General features: G+C 39.3%; 3 protein-coding genes across 5 annotated transcripts; all 3 read right to left on the reverse strand.

Annotated features, from left to right (window-relative positions):
- Nucleotides 1–1,708: 1,708 nt before the first annotated feature.
- On the reverse strand, nt 1,709–2,407 carry LOC103710823 (histone H2B-like). The gene has a single exon (XM_008796724.6). It carries the CDS (start codon nt 2,333–2,335, stop codon nt 1,871–1,873), a length of 465 nt encoding a protein of 154 aa, XP_008794946.2. The 5' UTR covers nt 2,336–2,407; the 3' UTR covers nt 1,709–1,870.
- Nucleotides 2,408–4,052: 1,645 nt separating this feature from the next.
- Nucleotides 4,053–10,686, reverse strand: LOC120110156 (uncharacterized). 2 transcript variants are annotated; one of them, XM_089924664.1, is made up of 9 exons: nt 8,210–10,686; nt 7,639–7,817; nt 7,443–7,503; nt 7,201–7,319; nt 7,032–7,105; nt 6,795–6,947; nt 6,438–6,664; nt 6,269–6,316; nt 4,053–4,920 (listed from the first exon to the last, which is right to left on the reverse strand). In XM_089924664.1, the coding sequence occupies exons 2-7, from the start codon at nt 7,691–7,693 to the stop codon at nt 6,554–6,556; spliced, it is 573 nt and encodes a 190-aa protein (XP_089780790.1). In that variant the 5' UTR covers nt 7,694–7,817; nt 8,210–10,686; the 3' UTR covers nt 4,053–4,920; nt 6,269–6,316; nt 6,438–6,553. The 2 variants fall into 2 exon arrangements, with proteins under 2 accessions (XP_089780790.1, XP_089780789.1); XM_089924663.1 differs by lacking the exon at nt 8,210–10,686 and having other exon boundaries at nt 7,639–7,894.
- Nucleotides 10,687–12,447: 1,761 nt separating this feature from the next.
- On the reverse strand, nt 12,448–18,993 carry LOC103710805 (soluble inorganic pyrophosphatase 4). Of its 2 annotated transcripts, XM_089924666.1 has the most exons (10): nt 18,741–18,947; nt 18,080–18,156; nt 14,861–15,002; nt 14,709–14,737; nt 14,331–14,396; nt 14,151–14,258; nt 13,854–13,919; nt 13,546–13,666; nt 13,015–13,096; nt 12,448–12,837 (listed from the first exon to the last, which is right to left on the reverse strand). In XM_089924666.1, exons 3-10 carry the CDS (start codon nt 14,991–14,993, stop codon nt 12,795–12,797), a joined length of 648 nt encoding a protein of 215 aa, XP_089780792.1. In that variant the 5' UTR covers nt 14,994–15,002; nt 18,080–18,156; nt 18,741–18,947; the 3' UTR covers nt 12,448–12,794. The 2 variants fall into 2 exon arrangements, with proteins under 2 accessions (XP_089780792.1, XP_089780791.1); XM_089924665.1 differs by lacking the exon at nt 18,080–18,156 and having other exon boundaries at nt 18,741–18,993.
- Nucleotides 18,994–26,025: the final 7,032 nt, after the last annotated feature.

Raw genomic sequence — 26,025 nt, forward strand, 5'->3', positions numbered from 1 at the left:
AAATCATGACAGAAGAAACATGATCGAAAGAAAAGAGCATATGTAGCCAAGAATGAAACTCTCAGACCATGCCCCATTTTCTCCAACCAAGAAGAGTGCACTAGCATATGAATTCCTTAATCTCAACCAACAAACCTTATCATATCTAGATAATATCTTCTACAACCAAATCCTAACATGATGCCAACCCTCTCTGAGCTGATGCTGAATTCATATCATTTGATCTAGGCTCATTCAACAAGGGAGCAATCGTCCAAGGCTCCCTTAAAACTAAATAGAGTCCACCGAAAGTAGCAAAAGGCAATTATGATACTGAGACTTAGATGGAACTGTGAGACACAAAACTCCTATTCCTATCCTCTTGCACTTTTTCTTACTCCAAATCGCATGCAGCCCCAACAGACAAGCAGAATCCTATGTATTATAGATGTAGAGTTGCAGACTAACCAGGTGTAACATGTCAGGGCAAAATTATTCAAAGAAGATGATACAGAGCTTCACATGATACTAGAATGCAAGGATTAATGCATAATCCCGAAGTTGCCAAACAAGGAAAATGAAAATTGAAGCAAAAAGGAAAATGCAGATAGTGACATTTTCCACAAGTTAGCAAAGCTTGACATCTATTTAGTCATCCAAACACATAGTTAATCATGGGACATTATACACAGGTTAAACATCTTGAAGCATGCAGCAGTAAAGTTTCTCATCTGCCAGCAAATAATAAAACAAACAAACAAACAAAACGCTTCTGATTTGTGACTGATAGATGAAGATGGTGTTAGAATCCCTTGCACTTATTTCATTCAAATAGATCCATCCATTTCAAGTTCAAGTGTACCACAAAAATCGATCTTCCTTGTCCTCCCCAGTGAGCTTGCCGAGCATGTCATCTTTCAGCGCCAAGGGCACCACCAAATTCACTAGCTCAAAGATTTAGATTTCTTTCTTCCCTTACTTCAGTTTGGTGGGTATTTTTTTTCTCTATTGAATGGACATATCATCTTGCTCCTATATATTGAGATATGCCAATTCATAAGATTTTATAAACATCTATTATCATGATATCTACTCATCTACAGCATTACTATAGAGCATGTTTGGTGTTGCTTCTACTTTAAGGAAAGGGAATTAAAACCTAGGTTTTCTAGCTTCTTCTAAAAGCACTTGTTGACATTTTCTTCTCGTAGAAATACTTTTTAGATGATGTTACCCTTTCAAAATCACAAAACCACTTTTTTAGGCAATACCAAACACACCCATAACCTTTTATGATATTGAAATGACATCAATATCATAAAGCCCTTGAAGAATATGAACTACATGAAAAGACTCGTACCCTGCCATCCATAGCCTTTTGTGCTTCAGCTTCAGATTCATGAGTCACAAAACAAACCCTTTTGGCCTTCGGGTTCTTGCACCTCTAATAAGCTTGGCTAGAGTAGTAATAACACAGATTTAAACTAAAATCAAATTATTATCCTAAACTCCATGATGATGCATCAACAAACCAGATGGTTGATATAAGGGAAAGAGATGACAACATACTAGTCCCCATCCTCCCTTCCGTCTCTGATAGAAACCCTAGAGGATCAAGGCATGGCCTAGGAGAAAATGACAAGAGATCGGATATAATGATCCCGAAGAACAACACAACACAACGCTCAAATCAACGACATCCAAAAGTTAAATCGAAGCCATCCAAACATCAGCCAACGTTAGGTCAATTTAAACCATCATCTCTGATATTAAGCATCGCAATTTACAGAAAGCCTAACTGGAAGGCCATAACGCAAAACCTAACAGCAATGCATCAAAACCCTAGAAGTTAAATCGTATCACCGCCCCCAACTATCCCTGTTTTCAAGATTCAAGAACTGGTGAACTTGGTGACGGCCTTGGTGCCCTCCGAGACGGCGTGCTTGGCTAGCTCGCCAGGGAGGACGAGGCGAACGGAGGTCTGGATCTCCCGGGAGGTGATGGTCGGCTTCTTGTTGTAGCGGGCGAGCCGGGAAGCCTCCTGGGCGAGCTTCTCAAAGATGTCGTTGATGAAGGAGTTCATGATGCCCATGGCCTTGCTGGAGATCCCGATGTCCGGGTGAACCTGCTTCAACACCTTGAAGATGTAGATCTTGTATGTCTCGCTGCTCTTCTTCGCCTTCTTCTTCTTCTTCTTGTCGCCGGCGGCTCCCTCCTTCGATGGGAGGCGCTTCTCGGCCTTGGGCTTCTTCTCGGCAGGGACCTTATCGGCCGCCGTCTTCTTCTCTTTGTCCTCCGTCGGCTTATCGGCGGCAGGCTTCTTCTCCGCCGGCTTCTTCTCGGCCCTGGGCGCCATCGGAAGCGATAACAAGAAACCTGTGGTTGCAAGGTGGGTGAGGAAGTGCGGTTGAGGCGAAAAGGGGGAAAAGTGGTAATAAAGGAAGGGAGGGAATGATGATTCGCCGACGGGGTTTTGGTTCGGATAGGTGAGTTGGCATATTATCGGCCGTTGGATAAGATAGAAGCGCGAGCGAAAATAAACGGCTACGATGTTTTATTTTACGAGTCGGTCAAGCCGCCCGCTACCCTATCAGAGCGCGACACGTGAAGAACCTAATTACGCTGCCACCTTTCGGCCTGCGGCCGCGGTAGGCCCGGCAAGTAGGCTCCAATTAGTCCAAATAAGGCCCAAATTTCTGAGATAGCAGTCAATCTTCAAAGCTATGCCTGCTCCATGACCATCTTGGCAATATTCCTTAAAATAGCATTTGGTTGTGGAATAAAAAATTTGGATGAATAAGAAAAATTATAGGGTACCATGGAAGGAATGGGCTTGTTCCCTTGAATAAGTATCGTTTGATGTTTGATTGGAGAGATAAGTGAGGAGGAAAAGGAGAGAAAATATAGTGCATATAATGCACTTTGGATTTTATGATAACTTATCTTTTATCACAGAGACAGAATTACCTTACATTTTGTGTACTTAAGAGTGGATAGAAAAAATAGGGATTATTTGTTTATATGGTAATTGACTTATGGTGTGACAAGGAATAAGCCTATTCCACGCATCCCCAGAGAGATAGGATTATCCATGAGAGGATATAGGAAGGAAATTGAGCTGTCCTGCTTGATGAAAAGACTAAGAGAATGAATAACGGGTTATCCTCTACTTATTCCCCATCAAAACGGAAGAGAGGGAAAAAATTCTTTAATTTTTCCTTTGTCAAATGATTCATTAAGTTATTATTCATACATAAACTAGTGAAAATTTATTCAATCATTCATGGATTATATTTTTTTTGTTGATTTTTGGGGAAAAAATTCAAGAATAAATAGACTAATATACTTTAGTGATGGTGTTTTCTTATTATTGCTTATGGCTTGGGTGATTGTGAGAGAGAAGCTGATGCCCCAACAGTTGTACATAAAAAAAAAAAAGATGAAATCTACCTCTGTAGAAATCATGAAGAATGATCTGTCCCGTTAACTGTTGTAATGGTACTTCCCATCTAATTGGTGATAAATATGGAGAACTTGTTTGGTTCATGGGAAAAAGAGGAAGAAAGTGGGGTCAACCAAAGATAAAAGAGACGTCTTATGTTTAGTTGGAGTTTTCTAAAAAGAGATATGGAAAAGTAGTTTTCCTATAGAAATAATATTTCCACGTTTCATGGAAAAGAAGAACTCGTATAAGACTTGAAAAGGTCTGCCTCTCACTTGCTGGAAATTGAGATTATTTTTAGAAATAAATATTTTTTATTAAGGATATAATAGATATTTTATATATCTTTTTTCAAAAAGTAGACACTCAACCAAACATAAGCCACTCTAAATTTACTATTTTTCTATGATCAATCAAACATGCAAAAATTATTTTCTTAGGCATCATATACTCATGCATCAATTTTTCAAAAAAAATATTATAAATTTTTTTTTCCGAATGTCTTTGCCTGTCCTTGCCATGGAGAGCAGAGTAGTTGAAGAAGTTATCTGTGTAGTTTGCCATTAAATGAAGCAGAGTAATTTGTGCAAAGCACCAAGTTGATTTGGTTAAATTTTTTTCTCTCTGCAGATTTTTTTTTATAAAAAAGAGAATTTTCTGCAGTTCATGTTGATGACGCCACCCACCAAAATTAAGGCGCTGAAGTTTCTCAGCCTGCTCGTTGCTATCATCTGCTTCATCCAGGCAATGTTTAAATAAAGTTCATAATAAGTTCAATTTGCACCCACGATATCTTATGAGAAATGGCCGGCTAGGCCTCTAATAGTAGACATATAATAAAGGATGTTAGATGACAAGGTCATCAATGATCAAATCCTCAACTTAAACAAGCTTGGGGAAGTAGAATAAGCCCCACTTGTCTAATTTGGAAGCACTTAAGGAGTAAATATCCTAGGTAGGCAAAGGGTTCGGGTTGTGTCTTCCGCACAAAAGAATGATTCCCCTTCTTCCATGGCGTCAACTATTGGATCGCACAATAACTGCTTCAAACTATGTGTAGGTAGATGGACAAAAAGATCGGAGTGCTTTAAAAGTTGTGCAAGGTGTGATCCAATGGCTGACTATGCAGAAGAAGACCAATTATTCTTCGACGTGAGAGGTACAACCCGAACCTGTAAACAAATGTAAAGCATAGTCTCCCAAAAACAAAACCACCATCTCATTTCAAGTAGCCTATGAACGAAACTCGGTTTAATAGCTACATAATTTGAATGGCAGCTCATCATCTCATTCCAACTAAACTAATGTTTATTCTTTGATGATTGTTCCTTTGTGGTATCCTCAATTCGTCAATAGAAACATGCACTGGTTGCCATGGCTGTTCTCTCGGGGCTATGGGAATTGCTTGCAGGTTGATTAATGAGACTGATGATGGTCGATGAGATAGGAGCCAAACACAATCCTCTGCTTCGCAAGCTTGCTTTCTCTCCTCCATGGCCCTGATACACCATGCATGCAGCAAAGAGTTAATTATTATTTCAGATCGGTCCCGCATGCAAACTCGATAAGACAAATTGAGTTCGGATTCAGATCCGGATCCATAAAAAAGGAAGCTTCAAACTTGAATTGAAACCCGATTGATAGTTGGATTCGAGTTTGGACCCGGCCAATTTTTGGTTCAGTTTGAGACATGATTCTATTTTATACTCCTTGGTGTTATTTTTGTTTTCCTTCTACCTTATTAGAAGTTATCACTTGAAAAAATAAATAAATAAATAACAAACATAGTAACTGATACACTCTCATTCTTATAAAGGCCAAGAGAACGTTTCCACCAATAATACAAATCTAGCCCACTAAAATAGCAAAATGTTGACTAATTTCCGAAAATAACATGATAAACATTAACGAATGTCAAATAAGTCTTTAAATATCATGTTAGACTCGATCTTTTTAAATGAGAATAAAATCTCTTCTTAGGACTTTGTCGTAGCTTTAAAAGAGGAAACACTTTCAGAAAAAGTATATAGCAGATTGTGGTGGGAAAGGAGTGTAATATAGAAGGCAAACAAGACTTTGAATAAAAAAAAATCTAATCACTCTGGAATCTCAAGAAACAGATGTTTGCTTTGATTGGTGGAATTAAAATAAATAACCAATAAGATTTAGGAACTAAAAAGGCAATAGACTGGAGTTTGGGTTATCGGGTTTTCAAGTTCGAATCTGTTTTCTTATCTGACCCAATAAGAAAACAGACCCTATATGTGGAATCTGAATTTGATCCGATAACATTATCAAACCCTAGGTTAGATCGATACCCGATTATTATAAAATAATCGGGTCAAATTATCAAATTTTTAGGAACTATTTACACCCCTACTAGAAGGTTGTAACAGAGGAAAATATCCTGAGGTCCACAAGTTTCATGGACAGATCACACTCCCATGCCTTCTAATTGGGCACAAACCTTACAATGGAGCGCAAAGCTGTGTTAGCAGAATATGGTGTATTGGTCAAGCTTGCATGACTTGCATCTGACCATGAAACACAATGAATTATCTTCATGGTTATCAGCAAGTCAGGGTAATGAATTGGACCGAAAAGTCCAAAACTGATAGCCCCAACATGCCATGGTTTGAATTGGATTCACTCCTACTATAAAGGCCAATTGGCTTGATTGATCTTGACTTAATTTGCAAGTACATTGGACTTGCTAAGCAACTCATATGTAATAGTAGATCGAACAAGTTTCTATGAGTGAAACAAAAGTAGATGAACCAAGATTTTTTTTTTTTTTTGGGTGATTATGAAACAAAAGTTTCAATGAATGAAAGAACACAAATGTACCAGCAAGTGAGGTGAAGATTTGATTCTGAAGTAAGGAGCAGTCAGCACCTGCAAAATTTTAAAAAACTTATCCTAAGAGAAAACATGAAGGAAACTAAACTAAGTTGTAATTGTGCATGAACATTTGAAAAAAAAAAAAGGCAGGAGAGTTATGTTCAAGCAGATATACCTGAATCTGCTCATGAAGGAATTTAATGCAAATTGTGGCCTCATGAAGTACTGATGCTGTATCAGTCTGCAACCAATTCATCCAATGTGTCATTAGTACATATAAGCTTTTTTCTTCTAACCTATATAATCAAACAATACAAATGCTATTGCCTTTCCAAATGGAGAAACGAGCTGCTGTAGAGCTGTAATCTTATCCCCTAGCTTCTGGCTCCTCTTCACAGGCGCCTACCAACATTAAACACACATAACTGAAAGCCTACTCTACGCCAGTGATTAAAAACTTAAACAATCTCTGTCTCCAATTAAAAAAAAAAAAAAAAAAAACTTCAACAAACGATGATGGCAGTCCACCTACTTTCATCAGCTGTAAATGGGTTGATGCTGATTCCTCGCATGGCGTTTGATGCAGCCGCTCCGCAGTCTTCAGCCTCTTTGATGCTTGTGTAGAAGTAGTTCTCTTGCTCGTAGAATCACTGGATGCCATCCGTTTATTACACCCCGCCACATTCTATAACCAAAAAATATACTTGAGCAAGATATCAAATAGAAGACGTAAGTTTGGCAGAGAGACTTCAATGGTCATTAAACTAACAAAAGGATGAACTTGAGTCATGGCAGATGGTTTCAGGTTGGTGGCAGCAGTAGCCGTCAAAACATCAACATCTCCTGCTCCATTTAAAACCAGACCAACAAATACATTATCTCAATGAGCTACTAATTAAACTAAGACTAACACTGGAATCGTTTCAGATTCGAAAAACCTGGATTGGAATTTAATGGAGTTATGGAGAGGCCAGTGGCTGGTGAGAGTGGTGGCGGAAAACTTCCGAGCTGGAAACAGTCGGAATCCTGGGGAGTGGTGAAGATATCCGCTCTGTATCTGTTACACGATGAATAGCGCAGCGATCAAATCACCAAAAATGCCCTTTAAACAGAATTATATATACATTTGTAACTCGATGTACAAGGGTTCATGGGAAACGTTGGGAAAACGGAGACTCACCGTCTCTCGAGCTCTGCTGTGAAGGCGATGGAACTCGGAATCCGAGATTCGCTGTTCCCCGCTGCAACAAACGACGGAGTTCGCCGGTTAAGAAGGTTCCATCTCTAACAATATTCTATACTACTAAAAAAAGTCTTTGTTTAATTAATATTATTAGTACTAATGATCAACATTATTATTATTTTGTTCAAGTTACCGAAGCTGGTGGTAAAAGGAGAAGAGAGAGACGGGAAGACGCCGTCGTTCCACATTCCCGAAACGTGAAACTCCAAACGGAGCGAGTATGTGATCCGGCGGAGCAGCAGAAACCAGCCACCGCGAATCCAGTTCCAGCTCTCCCAGCCGGCGCTTGCTACGTTTGTCCCCGGAGGTCTCCTGACATCCATTTTTTTTTTTTCAATCAAAAAAAAAATTCAAATTTTTGAAGGAAACAAGCAATTAGTTTAGATTTCTGCCCGTCGACATCCATAGTGCTTTTTCTTCACAAAAAACAAACTTAAAATTAAAAAGGATAATTTGACGGAGATTTGTGGAAGCTGATCGAGAAACATTACGTAACCGGTGCATGTTTTGGTCGAACATGGAGAAAACCAGAAAAATAACAAAACCTTAAACACATTTAACTCATATAAAAGGTGGTTTTGTTTGAATCAATATTTTTCCCCTTTTTTTGGTGAGGAGTAACGTAGGAGACAAAATCGCTTCCCCTTGTTTGAATCAATATTGAAGGAGGAAGAGAAGAAGGGAAGAGGAGGAAAAGCTTCTACCTCTGGCTGTGGGCTTCCGACGAACTGAAGCGTGCATTCACAAGAAGCCAGTGGGCTTCTTATTTCTCGGCCTTTGCCTGAAACTTAAAAATGCTGCTCGCCTGCAGCGGCTCCAAGTTTTCCCTCTTTGCGGGAATTTAGCAGTTACAAGGCAACAGAGAAAGGAAAGCGAGAAAAGGAACGGGATTTGATGGTGAGTTGTATGGAAATGGCAAAACCAGGGGAAGAAATCAGCATTGAAAGAAGTTGAGGGAGATGGCTTAATTACTAGTAATGACAGAGAAGGAAAGCTTGCCCAAGTTAAAAGAGCTTCCGTTTCATATCTCTATCAATCTCCCTTGACTTCTAAGAGGTTTATGATTTATAATTAAGATGAGAGAGAGAGAACAGTGGCGCTTCCACCTTGGGTTTAGCTACTTGTCTCTTCTCTCCTTCGAAATCGGTTGACCGTTTTCTTCTCCTGTCATTGGATTGGACTGGTAAGACGAGGTTAAAGAATTTGGGCTGCAGAGCAGGTATTTTCGTATTGACTGAATCTTTCCTAACTTTAGTCAATTAGTCCCACATCAGGAGATCACTATGAAATTAATTAGCAAGCTAACCTAACCTGTTTAACGTATAATCTTCGGATTCTCTTTAGAGCAATTATAATCTTAGTGTTCTGCCATTTATAGTTAGCACATCAGTTTCAATGCCAATTCAACAAATATAGCACATCAGTCATCATAGGCAATTCGGCATAATTTTCTTCTTTTTTTTTTTATTTATGGTTATGACTTGAAAACTACCAAAGATCAAGAAAAAAGGTTCCATGAAACTAATTACATGACCATTTGCAGGTATTACAATTTACAGCTCTTCAAGTTCATAGATTTTTTTGTATATCAGTTAACATGAGGATCCAAATAAGCTGTGGATGCACATAAAACCAGAAATAAGAATTTAGACAAAAGAGAAGAAAATTAAGACAGATGTATTTGAAATTAAGCAAGGTATGATAAGAGCAAATTGACTGGAGTATACGCATCTCCGAACCAAAGGAATGGTTGCCAAATAATACAAACTGCTACAGTTATTTATGGATAACGATTGGATTGTCAACTTTGAAATTTTGGATTCTAGCTTTGTTAGTGCCAAATAAGTCCTGCCCCGGGAGGATGAGGAGCTATGGCTGTGACATAAAACATCCCTCTTTCTTTATAGATATAACACCAAGTATGATAGTAGTTTAATTGTTGGTTGTCAAAGTAGGAAGCGAATGTCAAAGGCAAATAGCTTTTGTCTTCTATCATACTGCTTTAACTAGCAAGCGAGACTTCGTTGTACAACCAACATGTGTGCTAATGCAATGTCTACTGAGTAAACTAGTCCGGAGGTCTGGATTCTATTGGGATGACCATTCCCAGCTCGAGAATACTATACTGCAACTTGGTCATGGGGATTTCATTTCTTTAGTCCTTTGGAAATATTTCCTCAGAGCACACAAGACGCGAACCAGTGGGCATCTTTGACTTGTTTCATCTTCTTTTCCTGTAAACGTCTTACAGAAACGAAAAATTAAACAGGGGACCGCAAGATCGCCGGTCGAATCTTGGTCCATTGATTTGCTCTTCCTGTTTCTAGATTAGATTACAACCTATTGCTGTCTCTGCTTTTCTCTAAAGTAAACACTTGACTCATCTGAAACTGATGGTCAGAGTGTCGTTGTGTCGTGTCTTCATCATGTAGGAGTGCTTTCCACTCTACACTTGGCATTCATGGATCAGTTCGCATGAGGTAGGAAAAGGGAGACTTGTGAATCCCTTAGTTGCAGTCCATTTAGTTAATGTTAGTAGAAGTAGAAAATCAGGACTAGAATAGTATGAAGTATTTCAGCAATGATGCAGAAAGATAGAGCTAATTCTGAAGACCCAAACTCAATCCACCTATTCCTTCAACTTTAGAACAATCTTGCCAATTCTAAAGTCTGGACTCTGGAGTCTGACCCACTTCAGCTCTCATCTATAGTCATTTTGTTGGTTAAATCTGCTTGAACCTTAAAGCACATTTGAGAGACAAATACCATTTTCAGAGAGAAATAAGAAGATAAAAATATCAAACATAGTCACAAATTTATTAGGTTGGTTAGAGGATGTACTTCTGGTGATGGTTGTTTTTGTTTTTGACTCTTTTCCTTGTCATGTTCCAGGCTGTTCTAATTTTCAGATTTTCACCATCTGCTTTTTCTTTTGTTAGCGATTTTGCTCTTGCTGCAAACACTGATTTAGTTCTTTAGAGAGAATTGTTTCGGTCTTTACCCATTCAAGAGAGGGCTGAAAATGGATTGAATACGAAGCAGATATTGGTATATTGATATATGTATCATCAAATATTAAATATATTTATTTTTATTTTAGAAGGATAGGATATAAGTTAGATATTAGTTATATTTATATTTTTCTATCCGAATGCGGATATAAATTAGATATGATTCAAGCATAAATTATATCTTGAACTGCATTTAATAATAATAATTAATATAAATGATATAATCATACAAGAGGACAAGAGAAAGAAGTTATTTCTAGATATTTTTATTTTATAAAGAATAAACGACATATTCATTTGTTATTGTTTAACCAAGGGGAAAGAACTAGTTTTTTATAGAAATAATTAATTATCGAAATAGGAATTTATTTCAATATATATATCAAATAACTCATCCAACTATGATATGTTGGATTCTCGGGAACAAAATTATTTAGAAATATTTTTTTTTATCAGATCTGCGGTTCTAGATTTTGAAAAATCTTGTAAATCAGAAATAGGCCTGGCCTGGAGCCCAGTTAAAAATAAATTGAGTTTCGGCCCAAGGCCTAGCCTGTGATCATCTATAATCTGGATCTAGCAAAATTTATGGATAGGTTTCCGTATCATGATCTGATCACATCAGAATTTCGATCCGAATTGACATGATTGGTTGTTGTTTATCCTGCTTCCAGCCCTAATTCAGGATAATTATTAAACAATCTGACTGACTTTGAACCAAGTTGATCTGGTGGATGTTACTTTAAAGAACTTATTTGAAAGGAAACAGGGTGGGACCTTGCTGGTTTTGCATATAAAACCTGGGACCTTACTTGCATATAAAACCTTGAGGATCGTGGGAGGATCTGCCTAACATATTAACTTTAATATTAGGAGCATCGATTCAAGATATCAAAATTTGTTTTGTAGAGGCTTCAAGGGTCAATAAGTTTAGCACTACTCTACCATCATGTCAGATTGCCAGGATGATTTCCGATCAGAAACGGTCTTGCAGAGCAGTTTTAGTATGGACTTGCGTTGTTTTTAATAACCAGCCCTCTGAGGTAAGTATTTAAGCGTTGCTTGCTGGAAAAAAAGGAGGCTAAAAAATAGCCTTAGATTGCACCATTCCTCACATCACAGATGTGATATTCTGCCAGAGTTGCTAAAAAATAGCCCTACAAGATCTGATTACCATCACGGCCAGCATTATTTAGCTCATTTTCCACTTCGTTAGCTTATGGCGGAATTTAGGAAGCTTGTCGTATTTTCGTTTCTTTTTCTTAAAAAACAAAAGGAAACCTTTGAAAAGCAACCGTAGGCAGGTTTCATTGCTCTCTGTTTCTGAAACACTTGTTTGTCAAGGCCTTCCATAAGCATTTGAAAAACATTTGAAGCGATCCCTAAGAAGCCAATTGAGAAACCGAGAATTTTAACATGCGCCGCCGAGTAATCTGGGACCAGTGCTTTGCCATATTGGTCTCTGACCCTAGTAAACCCTGTTAATTTATTTTTTAATGAAGCTTTCAAGGCACCAGACGGCAGGTGCAGGTTATAACCCTTCAGGATGAACAAGTTGATGAGGCTCGGCAAACCTATTTGTTAAGAAGCATCTGAAAACAAATAAAGGACGGGGAATTTGACCGTCAGGTTATGGCCCGCTTATTCATCTATGGGTAGGTGAGTAAGGCTGTACTTGAAAATTGATTACATGACAATGACTACATTGGTATGTCTATGGATAGGTGAGCAATTTCTCACTAATCCGCTTGTCTTATACTAGCAGAAAACGATGTAGGCGTTCATACAAGATAAAATAAACCTGCATAAGAGCATTGCATGAATTATGGTGTTCATATACAAAATGGGCAAGACTGATAATGTTTACGCTAGTTATAGTCTTCTGAGTTGAATATATAAATGAGTTGTGCTAAGAGAAAATTTTCAGAGTATGAACAGGACAAAATGTCAACCTTCATATACTCTTAAAAGAAAATGAATATCGGCTGATACTCAAACCAATCGTGTGATCAAATTCATCAAAATACATCCTATTAAAGAGATACATATAAAAATCCATGAGTTTTTCTTTATATCATATAAGCAACGACTATATAGCTGTTTTTCTTTCCTCACTCTTTTTCACTTCTTCTGGGGTCCCATGTTTCAATCACACCAGCTAGTTATGACAATCATGCAAAACAGTTTGTGCTGTAATATCCTTCTGCGTATAAATGTGAATGCAGCTTCAAAGAGGTCTTCTGAGTGTCACTCAATTATCATAATCCTTGAAGGAGCCCTACCTCCTCAGACTCTCCACTATGTAAGTTGCATAGAGATCCCTTCAAAAATTGAAGAACAATAGGTAATTATGTAACAAGGAATTGATTCAAGTCCTTCACAAAAAGTTTGTTGTGAAGTTTAATTTGACAATAACATGCAAGCATGATCATTCTGTGCTGATGTCAAGTGCACAATATTCAGAAGATATGCAAAACAAACATTCGCAAGTCCCTTACATTGAGTATTGTATAGCTTCATATGCAGCAGTGGCAGGGAGGAAGTCATTCACTGCAACTTCCTTGTTTTCATTTTTCTTATCTGATTTGACATGTTCAAGGAGAAAACTGTTAATGTGATGCACGCACAAAAGTACGCATACGTACTAGACATGGCTATGGCCCTATATCTTCAGTATCCGACGCACATGTTTAGTCTATAGTGCAGATTAGTCCCTTGGAGAGGGTAGGATCCACCATTAGATGGATTATACACAGATAGCCAATACAGGGAGAGAAAACATGCGGTTGGAAGCATCTACATACTGCCCAAAATACAACTGTAAAAGGTCAGGCAATACTGAATAATAATAGGTACTTCGGCGAATAAGAAGACAAAAAATTGTATATTGTGGCGTAATAAAAGTAGGAAATGATTCTAAGTCTTGTGATTACTAGGTCTTCTCATAGAGTTGACTAGGCCATTTATATGTCTTAATAAAAATTGTCTCATACAGATAATTCTAAATACTAGCTTAATTATGAGGATACAATCTTCAAAGAAGCGCCTGATTTCAGCTAAGCGATGAGGAGGGAGCTCCTTAATATCGGTGTAATGCTTGTATTCAGGATCATCCGCACACACTGCAATTATTTTATCATCTTTTTCTCCCTGTTCCCAGCAACAAAAACTGCATAAACACTTCTTCCCTCAAAACAACAAAAGCATATGCACGTCACCGCAAACAAAATGCATCGAACTTCATCATGCCATAAAAGGTGGAACTTATTATTAAAATCAAATAGTACAAAAAAATAAAACCGTCATCATCATATGCTATCTACACAGAAAACTGCACCTGATCAATCATAGGCATGAGACCTATGGCTTTAGCCCGAAGGAAACATCCTGGGAGCACTGGTTCCTGTAGAAATAGCATCGGAGATGAGAGACATTTTAACAAGAATTTTGGCGAAAAGAATTGAAACACGATAAATCATAAGAAAGAAGAAAAACAGCACAAGGGTGTTCAACTTGAAGCAAAAAGGGGCAATCTTTTGTATCACTTAAAGTCTGCTAGTTTCCTTTTCACACACCAAATTTTCTTTCATGTTGCAACCATTAAACCGAAATTGAAATATATAATGCAAAATACCTGCATGATAACCAACACATCCATGGGATCACTGTCTTCACAAAGAGTGCGTGGGATGAATCCATAGTTATGGGGGTATACCACCGATGAGTACAGCACACGGTCAACCTGCATATATAGAAGAACAATGACAATCACAGCGCAACACTGAACTAAAGCAGCAGCAAGTAGTGTCTCTACCTTTATCAGCCCGGTTTTTTTGTCGAGTTCATATTTCACCTTACTTCCCTTTCCTATTTCCACCACCTGCAAGAATGATCAATCTTTAATTAATCATATTTTTGACTAAGAGGTAGCAACTCTTACTTCATAGCTGCAATTCATATCATTTCCTTCTAACGAGTAAAAATGGTTTCCAAGGTTGCAGATCACAAAGGTTTAGGGACTCAAAAGATTTAAGGGGCAAGCAAGGCTGCGTCTCTCATTAGAAAGGTTTAACTCCCACAACAACCGAACCAGCCACTTCTGATATTCAGGCATCTCTTTCCTGTGCCTAGTTTATTATCAAGTTTAAACTAACATTACAATTCACTTGAAAAGAGAGAACAACATCCTTACACAGTTGAATATAGTTGGTGCTCCAGGACCTGCATCCAAAATGAAAAAGCCAAGTGAGACAGAATATTGAGCAAAGGGAAAGGGAAACCTAAATGAAAGCAATGTGTAGTGCAGTATATTCTAAATGATATGCCTCCAGGAAAAATGAGTACCTATTTCAAGGTCATGCCAAGGATGTGCTGCGACAGACCTCCTGGACATGGACGAAATTATTCTCTCATTGAGAGGTGGGTGCAACCCGTTCATGTCAGAAGACTTGTTTGGTATGTCAAGAGGTGGAACCATGAAGACAAACTGACAAACATATTCCAACATAAGCAATTCTCCATAAGACATCTTGAAATCAACAACTATTGGAAAAAATATTAGAATAAAATCAACTGGCTATGGAAAAATTCAGCCTGTGGTTCAATGCAGAATCCAGTAGTTCAAGAACTAGATTTATCACTGGAGCAGACAAGAGTCTGCAGAACAAGGAACAGCATATGTCCTGAAATATGGTTGTAGATAAACATGAACTGGGACAACATATCATAATCCTAGCTTTATCAGTTCTAAGAGATGAATTATAATTATAGGTGTTTGGCATGTCATGCAATTAAAGAGGGATAATTATGATATTATAGTCTCAGAAAAGATAATACACTGGCATGCAAAGAAGGCATAACACGCAGCATTTGTCAAAAAAAAAATCTGTCATCAGTATGCTTACGATACTATGTCCTTGGACTAAAATTTCCACCACGTTTGCAAAAAATTCTTTTTTCTCTCATGATCTGGGCACCAAGCATAAAAACAAGATGGTATCCCAATTACGCAGTCAATCAGTCAAACATCCTCATACGTGCGTATGAATATATGTACTATATATGTATGCATGTGTGTGTGTGTAAAGAGAGAAGAGCTAATATGTGAGCACCTACACAACTACCCTAATAAGATCGGTCTTGGTCAAACGACTAGAGTCCAACACCAATAATTTGAGTCATTAAATGCGATCTACTATCTCTAAATTGTTTACTATAAGAAAATCATGCCCTAGCCTATGCATCATTTATATATCTAGTGTTAAAAATTAAATAATTTAAAAGTACAGAATAATGCATTTTTTTGACCATTGGGGATCTCTTGATAATAGCATATGCATCATTTATATATCCAGTGTTAAAAAATAAATTGTTTAAAAGTACAAAATAATGCATTTTTTTGACCATTAGATGATCTTCTAATAATATGATTTTTTATAGTAAATAATTTAAAAATAGTAGATCACATCCAATAGATCGGATTATCGATGTCAGACGTCTTGTCATCTAGTGAAGACCAATCATATTGGGCAGTTGTGGGACATCCAAATATAAATATATTGAGAGAGAGAGGGAGAGGAAGCTAGAGTTAGCTATACTAAAGTGGATCTCCGCTCAGATCCGACCATATCTACATTAGAAAATGGGGGTCCCCCATTGATGATTTAAGTCGTTAGATGTGATCTATTACCTCTAAACTGCTTTTACACCAAAAAATCATATGATTCAGAGACCTCTAACCTATGCATCAAGTTATAAAATTACGTACATAATTTTATGTTATTAAATCTGTCCATTTTTTTGATTGCTTGATGCATAGACTAGAAATCTTTAAATCACATAATCCACTTGGGTGTAGCCAAGTCTAGCTCCCTCTATTTATATATATGTGTGTGTGCGCGCACGTGCGTGTAGGTAGTACATATGTATAGATTAGATCTGACCAAATTTGAGTGGAGATGTACTACAATATAGCCAAGTCTAGCTCTCTCTCTCTTTTTATGTATGTGTGTATATGTGTATACGTACGTATGTGTGTATATGTGTATACGTACGTATGTGTGTATGTATATGTGTATATATATATATATATATATATATATATATATATATATATATATATATATATATATATATGTATGCATGCATGCATGTATATATGCATATAGGTAGTACGTATATATAGACATCCATTTTACAACAAATCGATGGCAAACCATAAAACAACCTCAGCACCAAACAAAATGGAACTATAAATCTCCATTATCAAAAAACCAGCAAGTCCAATTCCCAATTCAGAATCGACATTTGTTTTAGGGAGCATCATCTCCATCTTATCTAGTGCTTCTCAAATTAGGAAAACTTCTATCATCCTTTTTATTCTTTATTCATGCTTCCTTGGAACTAATGCCATTTAAATATATAATCATCAGGCTTCGTGTCATCTCCACAAGGCATTTGAAAAAAAAAAAAAAAGATGCACATTTGATCAGTTTTTCCACCGCTGTTATTTTACTCTACAATGGTGCATATCTTAAGGTACTGCTAATTAGTCATGCTGTTATGTGTAGACCTGAAAGGATGAATTGTCATGGAGGAAAGTGGACAAAACAGAGTAGCAGGGAGGAAATGCAAATAATAAAGTAGCCAACTGCTTAAATCAAGCATCTAAGATAAGTAGTTGGCTTTTGCCTGTCCCTTGATTGCAATCGAAGATTAAGTTGGAAAAAGCAATAAACTACAGATCCAAGCAACCTTCAGCAGCAGATGTAATTTGTAATGAAAAGAAGACAAGAACACCATTCCTTTTCCGAAGTAATGAAGACAAGAGAAGAATGTGCAACTACCGTGATCTCTTGTATATTAAAAAATAGAAAAAACATTATCATGCAGGAGGAGGTGAGGAATAGGGAAAAATCTTGTTTTTTTTTTTTGGGTTACCGTTGCTTCTTTTATCTGCCTTCTTTTTAGTGATTATTCTAGCGAGAAAATAGAAGCATTTAACCTAAGAAGACACATAAAGTTCAAGATATATCAAGGTAAAATGATGATGTGGATGTACATTGTTAAGGAACACCATAATGACATGAAGGAAATGTTTATAACGATCCAATATCAAGATATTACATGTTACATATGACAGGTAACCCACATTTCACTGTTGGTTGGAAAAGTTTTATAAGGCATACACTAATTGCATGGAATATTAAATAAATGGCACAAAAGCTTGCCAATCAGTTGCTTGAGAAGATGCCGTGGTTTTCTAATCAACCTCCCTATAAGAAGCTATACTGGTATTTATAAGAGCTTATATGGAAATCATATTTGGTGAATGTTGTTGCATCAGAACAGATGGTAGATAACATGGAAAACCATTAGATATAGAACAGAGCTGAGAAAACTGCAGACCCATATCACTAGATTTCTAAAATCTCACAATCATTGCCAAGTAGAAACCCTATGAAACCAACAGAATTTATAGTACTACCAAGATCTTATAAATTAGTAACTAATCTTCCGCTACTTTTCTCGTGGTAGATTATCTGGTTAGAGCAAAGAAAATACCAGGTAAATCCACCTCAGCGATGTGTATTTATAGTAAGTTTTATCTGACGAAGCTGGACCCAATCTCTTACAAGTTTCTTGCAGAAAAAATAATAGATAAAAAAAATCCGAACATGAGCTTCAGATTTGGAAAGTCTGAGTTACGACGAGTAGCGTGGAACCAGCAGTAATAATGCGACGAAAAATCCACCATATCCCCATAAATAATCAGCAGACAACTAAATGACTCCTGAAACAGACAAAAACAGCGAGAGAGAGAGAGAGAGAGAGAGAGAGAGAGAGGGAGATCCATGACGATCCCGGAAAAAGAAAACACGACAGGAAAGGACAGAGAAAAAAACAAACAAACTACAAGAATCTGAAAACCACATCATATCAAAAAATAAGAAAAGAAAAAGAAAAAGAAAGAACAACCTAAAATGACTTTTAAATTGCAGATAAATGCTCAAAACTCCACGATCTAGTAAGAAGATCTCGATCTAAATCGTTCTAACCCAGGCCAAGTGCATCGAACCAAAGCTCAAACAAAATAATACTTCGATCCAAATTTCCAGACCTAAAACTTCGACCAAAACCATCAAATCTAAGCTCAAACATAGATCAAGCACCCTAAAAAAACAGATCCAGAATCTTTGGAGGCATGCCAACAAAGAGATATTACCTCGAAACCTGAGCGCAAGATCGGAAGCACTGTCGGCTCTCGGAAAAGGCGATAGAGAAAACTAAAAAGAAACCCTAGCGACGAAATTTATAGCGAGAGGGGTGGAAAGAGAGAGAGAACGGAAATGAAATCGAGTAGGCGACTTGCGTTCCTGTTTCCTCCCCCACTGCTATTTGTTGCAGTAGCCCGACATCGAAACGAAGGCATCATTCGAATTATTCCAAAGTATCCAGAAAAAAAGGAACCATTCCCGATTCCAGTGCGTGACACGTGGCTTGATGTTATTGCTCCGCTGTCTGCTGTCTGCTGTCTGCTGTCACTGCCGGTAAAAATTGGACGCGTTTCTAACAGTCGCCCGGATCGGACGGTCCCGATCGGTTCGCTGACGATTCCCCGTCGGTGGGGATGGCGTGGAACCGACGCCTCCGTTAACCAGGAAAGCGTTATTATTCTCCGCAGAGAAAGGAGAGGCCATCCCTGACGCCTAGCACGTTAAATGGTGTTATGCTGCTCCGTTGGAACTAGTTTAGGTTGCCTCCCTTGCCTCATCTGTCACGGCATTGACAGGTGCTCGGCGGCTGGGACTTGGAATAGAAAAGGCCAGCTTGGAAACGGGCACGTCCGTCGTGATAGTGGAGACTTGGCAATGTCGTGATAGAGATCCTGTTAGAATAAGTGGCTCATATTAAGTGGTATTCTTATTTGAGTGGTACACTGGTATTCTAACGGAGCGGAGCGAAGCGACGGAATATATTTATCTTTGGGATAATTATGTAATATTTTATTTTACCAGGGATGCTGATAGGGATTGGGACTTTAGGGTTAGGGTTTAGCTATAAATATCTTGTAACCCTTGTTATTTGGTGACAGAAGAAAAGTTACGGCCGTTTCGCTCCCGTGGACGTAGGCACATTGCCGAACCACGTAAATTCCTGTGTTCAATTTCTTCTTCCTCTTCTTCCCTGAATTTCTGTGCATTGTTCTGTTCGCCGTTTGGATCCTGTATTTTTCGCAACAATTGGTATCAGAGCCTCAGGTTATATTTCCTGCGGCCGTGGGCGGTGCTCTTCACGTGGGGAGATCAGAGGTGTCTTCTCCCAAGCCGAGGAAAGGCAAGAGGTTTTTTTTTTTTTTCTCCCGGTGGGTTCTCTCTCGAACGCCGTGAAGAACCAAGAGAAGAGAAAGGGGTTGATCCAAGCCGTGGGAGGTGGTTCACGTGAAGGGAAGGGAGATTTGTTTTCTCTGTTTCACGGGGGGGGCTGAGGGGTTTGTGTCCTCTCTCCCAAGGCTCTCTTCCCAAGCTGTGGGTGTTAATTCTTGTGGGATCTCAGGGTTGTTCCCAAGCCGAGAACAACACACAGAACAAAAAAAAAAAACAAGGAGGAACTTCTTCTTCTTCCCGTCGCGTGGGTTCTTTTGGGCGTCTTCTTCCCAAGACAAAATCCCCACGGTGCTGTGGGTGATTTCTGCTTCACGTGAAGGGGGAAACTTTGCTTCACGTGGAAGGCTCATATTTTTTGGGTGTCTTCTCTTCCCAAAACGAGAAGAAGAACAGAGGAAGGAGCGTGAGAGAAGGAACGGAAGTCCAGTGGTTTCTTTTTTTTGGGCGTTCTGTTTCACTGGAGGGGTTGTTCCAAGCCGTGGGAGGTTTTGCTTCAGGTGGTGGGTTGTTTCTCCCAAGGCGTCTTCTTCCCAAAACTGAAACCCAAGTTTCTTCTCCTTGTGGTGGTTCCTTGTTTGCGGCGGCTTCCGCGTGGAAGGAAGAAAAACTCCCTGTTGCAGTCCACGAGCGAGGAAGAAGAAGCCCCCGTGCGCCTGTGTCTGCCCGCGTCCTCCGGTTGCTGCGCCGTCGTGCACCCGTGCCCGTGACCGCACCGCCTCTGCCGCGTCTCCAACGCCGCGCGTGATAGATCCGGAAGAGGAGTCTCTCCCGTGCGCGTTCTGACCTAAGAAGAGGGGCGTTTCTGGTATTTTTTTATTTTCATCAGATCCTATTTTTCTCTAATTTATTTTGAAAAAAAAAAAAGATAAGATTGTAGAGATGTCTTCTGCGAAGTTCGATGTGATAAAGTTCGATGGAACTGGGAATTTCGGGCTATGGCAGAGGAGGGTGAAGGATCTGTTAGTATCACAGGGTATGGTAAAGGCCCTGTACGGAAAGAAACCAGATGACATGGGTAATGCAGAGTGGAAGGAATTGGAGGCTAAGGCTGTTTCAAATATACGACTTTGTCTGGCTGATGACGTGATGTATCATGTCATGGACGAGGAATCGCCGGCGGCAATTTGGTCAAAATTGGAGAGTCGGTACATGTCCAAGTCGTTGACGAACAAGCTCTATCTTAAGCAGAAACTGTACGGTCTTAAGATGACAGAGGGTGCTGATTTAAGCCAACATATCAACGTGTTCAATCAGATTATCAGTGATCTGCAGCGAGTTGATGTGAAGTTCGAAGACGAAGACAAAGCGTTGATGTTATTGCATTCTTTACCCGCTTCTCCTACGTACGAAAATTTGGTTACAACTCTGACGTGGGGAAAGGAAACCCTAGAGTTAGAGGACGTCATTGGAGCCTTGTTAGGTTTTCATCAGAGGAAGAAAGCCAGTGCTGAGAGTTCTCAAGGAGAAGGCTTAGTGGTGAAGGGTAACCAGGAACGTGGAAGAAGCAACACAAGGAATGGATCAAATCGCAGTAAATCTCGATCTAAATCCAGGAAAAAGAAGAGCATAACGTGCTACAAGTGTGGAAAACAAGGTCACATAAAGCGGAATTGTCCTGAAAAAAGGAAGGGTAAAGATGATGACAGATCTGAAGGGTCCAAGTCTGCAAATATAGTAAAAGAAGATACAGAGAGCAGTGACGGTGACATACTTTCAGTTTCGTCCAGTTCAGATCATCTCGCTGATTCTTGGATTCTGGATTCAGCATGTTCCTATCACATGACGCCCAATAAAGATTGGTTTGACACCTACAGGTTAGTTAATTCTGGTTCTGTTTTGATGGGTAATAATGCATCTTGCAAAGTCATTGGAATAGGGAATATCAGAATTACTATGTTTGATGGTGTGGTTAGAACGTTGTGTGATGTTAGACATGTTCCAGATTTGAGAAAGAATCTAATTTCATTGGGTACCTTAAACTCTAACGGGTTTTGTTACAAGTCTCAAGGTGGAGTAATGAAGGTTAGTAGAGGTGCTTTGACAGTGATGAAGGGGCAGAAAGTAGCAGGGAACATCTACAGGTTGATAGGGACTACTGTTGTAGGTGGAGTTGCTGCTGCAGAATCTGAGTCTGATAATACAGTCTTGTGGCATATGCGTTTGGGTCATATGAGTGAACGTGGTATGCTGGAACTGCATAAAAGAAATTTCCTGAAGGGTGTTAAAACTTGCAAACTGGATTTCTGCAAGTATTGTGTTATTGGAAAACAGAACAAGGTTCAATTCAGGACTGCCACGCACAAGACAGAGGATATTCTTGACTATATTCATACAGATGTTTGGGGACCAGTCAGAGTAGCATCACGGGGTGGACATACATATTTCGTAACTTTTATTGATGATTTCTCGAGAAAGGTCTGGGTGTACTTCATGCAGCACAAGTCAGAAACGTTTGCCAAGTTCAAGTTGTGGAAAGCTGAAGTAGAGAATCAGACAGGGAGAAAGATCAAATGCCTCAGGTCAGACAATGGGACTGAGTACACAGATTCAAAGTTCATTGAGTTTTGTGAGCAGCATGGGATTAAGAGACACTTCACAGTACGCAAGACACCTCAACAGAACGGTGTGGCGGAAAGGACGAACAGGACTATAGCTGAAAGAGCACGGTGTCTCAGGTTAAATGCAGGGCTTGCAAAGAACTTCTGGGCAGAGGCAGTGAATATGGCATGCTTCTTGATTAACAGGTCACCTAGGGCAGCACTAGATGGTAAGGTTGCAGAGGAGGTATGGACAGGTAATGAGGTAGACTACTCAAGTTTGAGAGTATTTGGATGTCCTGCCTATGTGCATATTCCTAGTGAGGAGAGGTCAAAACTAGACCCGAAGTCTAGACAGTGTATCTTTCTGGGGTATCAGAAAGGGGTGAAAGGGTACAAGCTTTGGGATTCGAAGGCAAACAAGGTGGTGATCAGCAGAGATGTGGTTTTTGATGAGAAAGCCATATTGAAAAGTACTCAAGAAGAAGAGAAGCAGATGCCAGAAAGTTGCAGCAGCAATAAGCAGGTGGTGCAGGTGGAGTTAGAGAGTTCTGTCAAGGAGAATAATGTTCAGGATACAGAGACGTCTACCTCAACCGATCAAGAGCAACATAATATAACCACAGACAGACCCAAGCGTACTATCAAGCCACCAACTAGGTATGGTTTTGAAGATTTGGTTTCCTATGCATTAATCACTAGCAGTGGAGATCCTACTACTTTTCAGGAGGCAGTACACAGCCAGGAGAAGAGTAAATGGATGGGTGCTATGATGGAGGAGATGGAATCTTTGAATAAAAATCAGACATGGAAGTTGGTGGAGCTTCCAAAGGGGAAGAGAGCGATAGGATGCAAGTGGGTGTTCAAGAAAAAAGAAGCAGTATCAGAAAAAGAAGGAGAAAAGTTCAAGGCACGTCTGGTAGCAAAGGGATACTCACAGAGAGCTGGGATTGATTATGATGAGATTTTCTCCCCAGTGGTCAGACACACTTCCATCAGGGTAGTGTTGGCATTGGTAGCACATTACAATATGGAGTTAGAGCAGATGGATGTAAAGACAGCTTTTCTTCATGGTGAGTTGGAGGAGCAGATTTACATGCAGCAGCCAGAAGGGTTTTCAGAACCTGGACAGGAGCACTTAGTCTGTAAATTGAGGAAGTCACTTTATGGGCTAAAGCAGTCTCCGAGGCAGTGGTACAAGCGTTTTGACTCCTATATGATTCGGATTGGCTACAGAAGATGTGAGTATGACTGTTGTGTTTATGTGAGGAGCCTTGATGATGGTTCTTTTATTTTTCTGTTACTGTATGTGGATGATATGCTGATTGCTGCGAAGAGTATAAATGAAGTCAACAAGTTGAAGATTTTGTTGAGTAGAGAGTTTGATATGAAGGATTTGGGCGCGGCCAAGAAGATTCTTGGGATGGAGATTCGCAGGGACAGAGATTCCAGAAAATTGTGGTTATCTCAGGGTAGTTATATACAAAAGGTGTTGGAGAGGTTCAGCATGGGTAATGCGAAGCCAGTGAGCACACCTTTAGCGAATCATTTCAGATTGTCTACCTCACAGTGCCCAAAGACAGAAAAAGAAATTGAAGACATGTCAACGGTTCCATATGCTAGTGCAGTGGGGTGTCTGATGTATGCTATGGTTTGTACCAGGCCGGATTTGGCGCATGCAGTTAGTGCAGTGAGCAAGTTTATGGCGAATCCAGGGAGACAGCATTGGGATGCAGTCAAGTGGATTTTCAGATACTTGAGGAGTACTATAGACCATGGTATCATGTTTGTCAGACAGCAAGATGATCCTTCAGTCGTAGGATAAGTTGATGCAGATTATGCAGGGGACTTGGATGACAGGAGGTCGACTACAGGCTATGTATTCACTCTTGCAAGAGGGCCTATCAGTTGGAGGTCCATGGTACAGTCTCTAGTTGCACTATCTATGACTGAGTCAGAGTATATGGCAGTGGCTGAGGCTGCCAAGGAAGCATTGTGGTTAACAGGATTAGTCAAGGAGCTGGGTGTTCAGCAAGGTGGAGTTCAGTTGCATTGTGACAGTTAGAGTGCGATCTATTTGGCGAAGAACCAGGTGTATCATGCGAGAACCAAGCACATAGATGTGAGGTATCACAAGATCAGGGAGTTGGTTTCTTCCGGTGATATATTGCTTGAGAAAGTTCACACTTCTGAAAATGCAGCAGACATGTTGACAAAACCCGTTACTGCAGACAAGTTCAAGCATTGCTTGAACTTGGTTAACATCTCTAGGTGCTAGAGAGGATGTGTTCCAACCTATCAGCGTCAGGTGGTGTCCCAGGTTATTTTTCTCCTAAGGGGTGAATATTCGCCAAGGTGGAGATTGTTAGAATAAGTGGCTCATATTAAGTGGTATTCTTATTTGAGTGGTACACTGGTATTCTAACGGAGCGGAGCGAAGCGACGGAATATATTTATCTTTGGGATAATTATGTAATATTTTATTTTACCAGGGATGCTGATAGGGATTGGGACTCTAGGGTTAGGGTTTAGCTATAAATATCTTGTAACCCTTGTTATTTGGTGACAGAAGAAAAGTTACGGCCGTTTCGCTCCCGTGGACGTAGGCACATTGCCGAACCACGTAAATTCCTGTGTTCAATTTCTTCTTTCTCTTCTTCCCTGAATTTCTGTGCATTGTTCTGTTCGCCGTTTGGATCCTGTATTTTTCGCAACAGATCCCTAAAAGCCGTCGCCTACAGCTGGGGAAGATATTTCTATGGTCAAATCTGTTCTTTGGCACGTTCTACTTGGCCCCCGTATGCTTTTTATTTGCTCTTACCAACGAAAAGTATCTACAAGTTGTTCCAGAAGATGATGCTTGGTTGGCATAGCCATAGAAACCAGATTTCGGATCCGACATAGCCATCTATAGCCAGACATTTAGATATTTGATGGATGAGCTAGGAATCTCATTTGCCGGTTTTGTTGTATGGTTGGATCGATCGGTCTAATCCTATTTTATAACTATTATTTTGCATGCAACCGAAAAAAGATGACATCAATTAGAGAAGAAAGGAAAAAAAGGGAAAACTGTTATTATTCATGCATGATTTTATATGTAATTGATGTGAAAATTCTATGAATGGCAGCAATCTTTGGATTATAAACTTTGAAATATATATCAAGTCAAGCATGCGAGACACAGGCATGGAGTCGAGAGCTTCGTTTTGCAAAAGTCGAGCAAAAAAAAAAAACATCATTCAAACATTGTCCTTGAAACATTGTCGTTTTCCCATGTACCACTGCATTCAACTTTTTTTAATTTTAAATCAATATTCGTGCTGAATTATTAATCAGGGAGGGCATGCGGTTGGGAGCATCTTTTATGCTCGGTCTAAATTCAATCTATCTATCATAAGTCAACAAAAAATGGTTATGGATCATGATCCCTTGATTTCCACCTCCAAACATAATGGAACCATGCTTCTTCCTCTATATAAATAGAGTCAAGGGACCTTAAAAGAACAAAAAGTCATAGCTTGTACCATTATTTTACTCTTCTTTCTTCCAGATTGATGAGTTAACCTCTTGCACATGCGATGAG

This window comes from Phoenix dactylifera, chromosome 8 (assembly GCF_051530095.1).
Source record: "Phoenix dactylifera cultivar Ajwa chromosome 8, Ajwa_hap1_PhDact_Kaust_v1.1, whole genome shotgun sequence".
In the NCBI taxonomy this organism is placed as follows: Eukaryota; Viridiplantae; Streptophyta; class Magnoliopsida; order Arecales; family Arecaceae; genus Phoenix; species Phoenix dactylifera.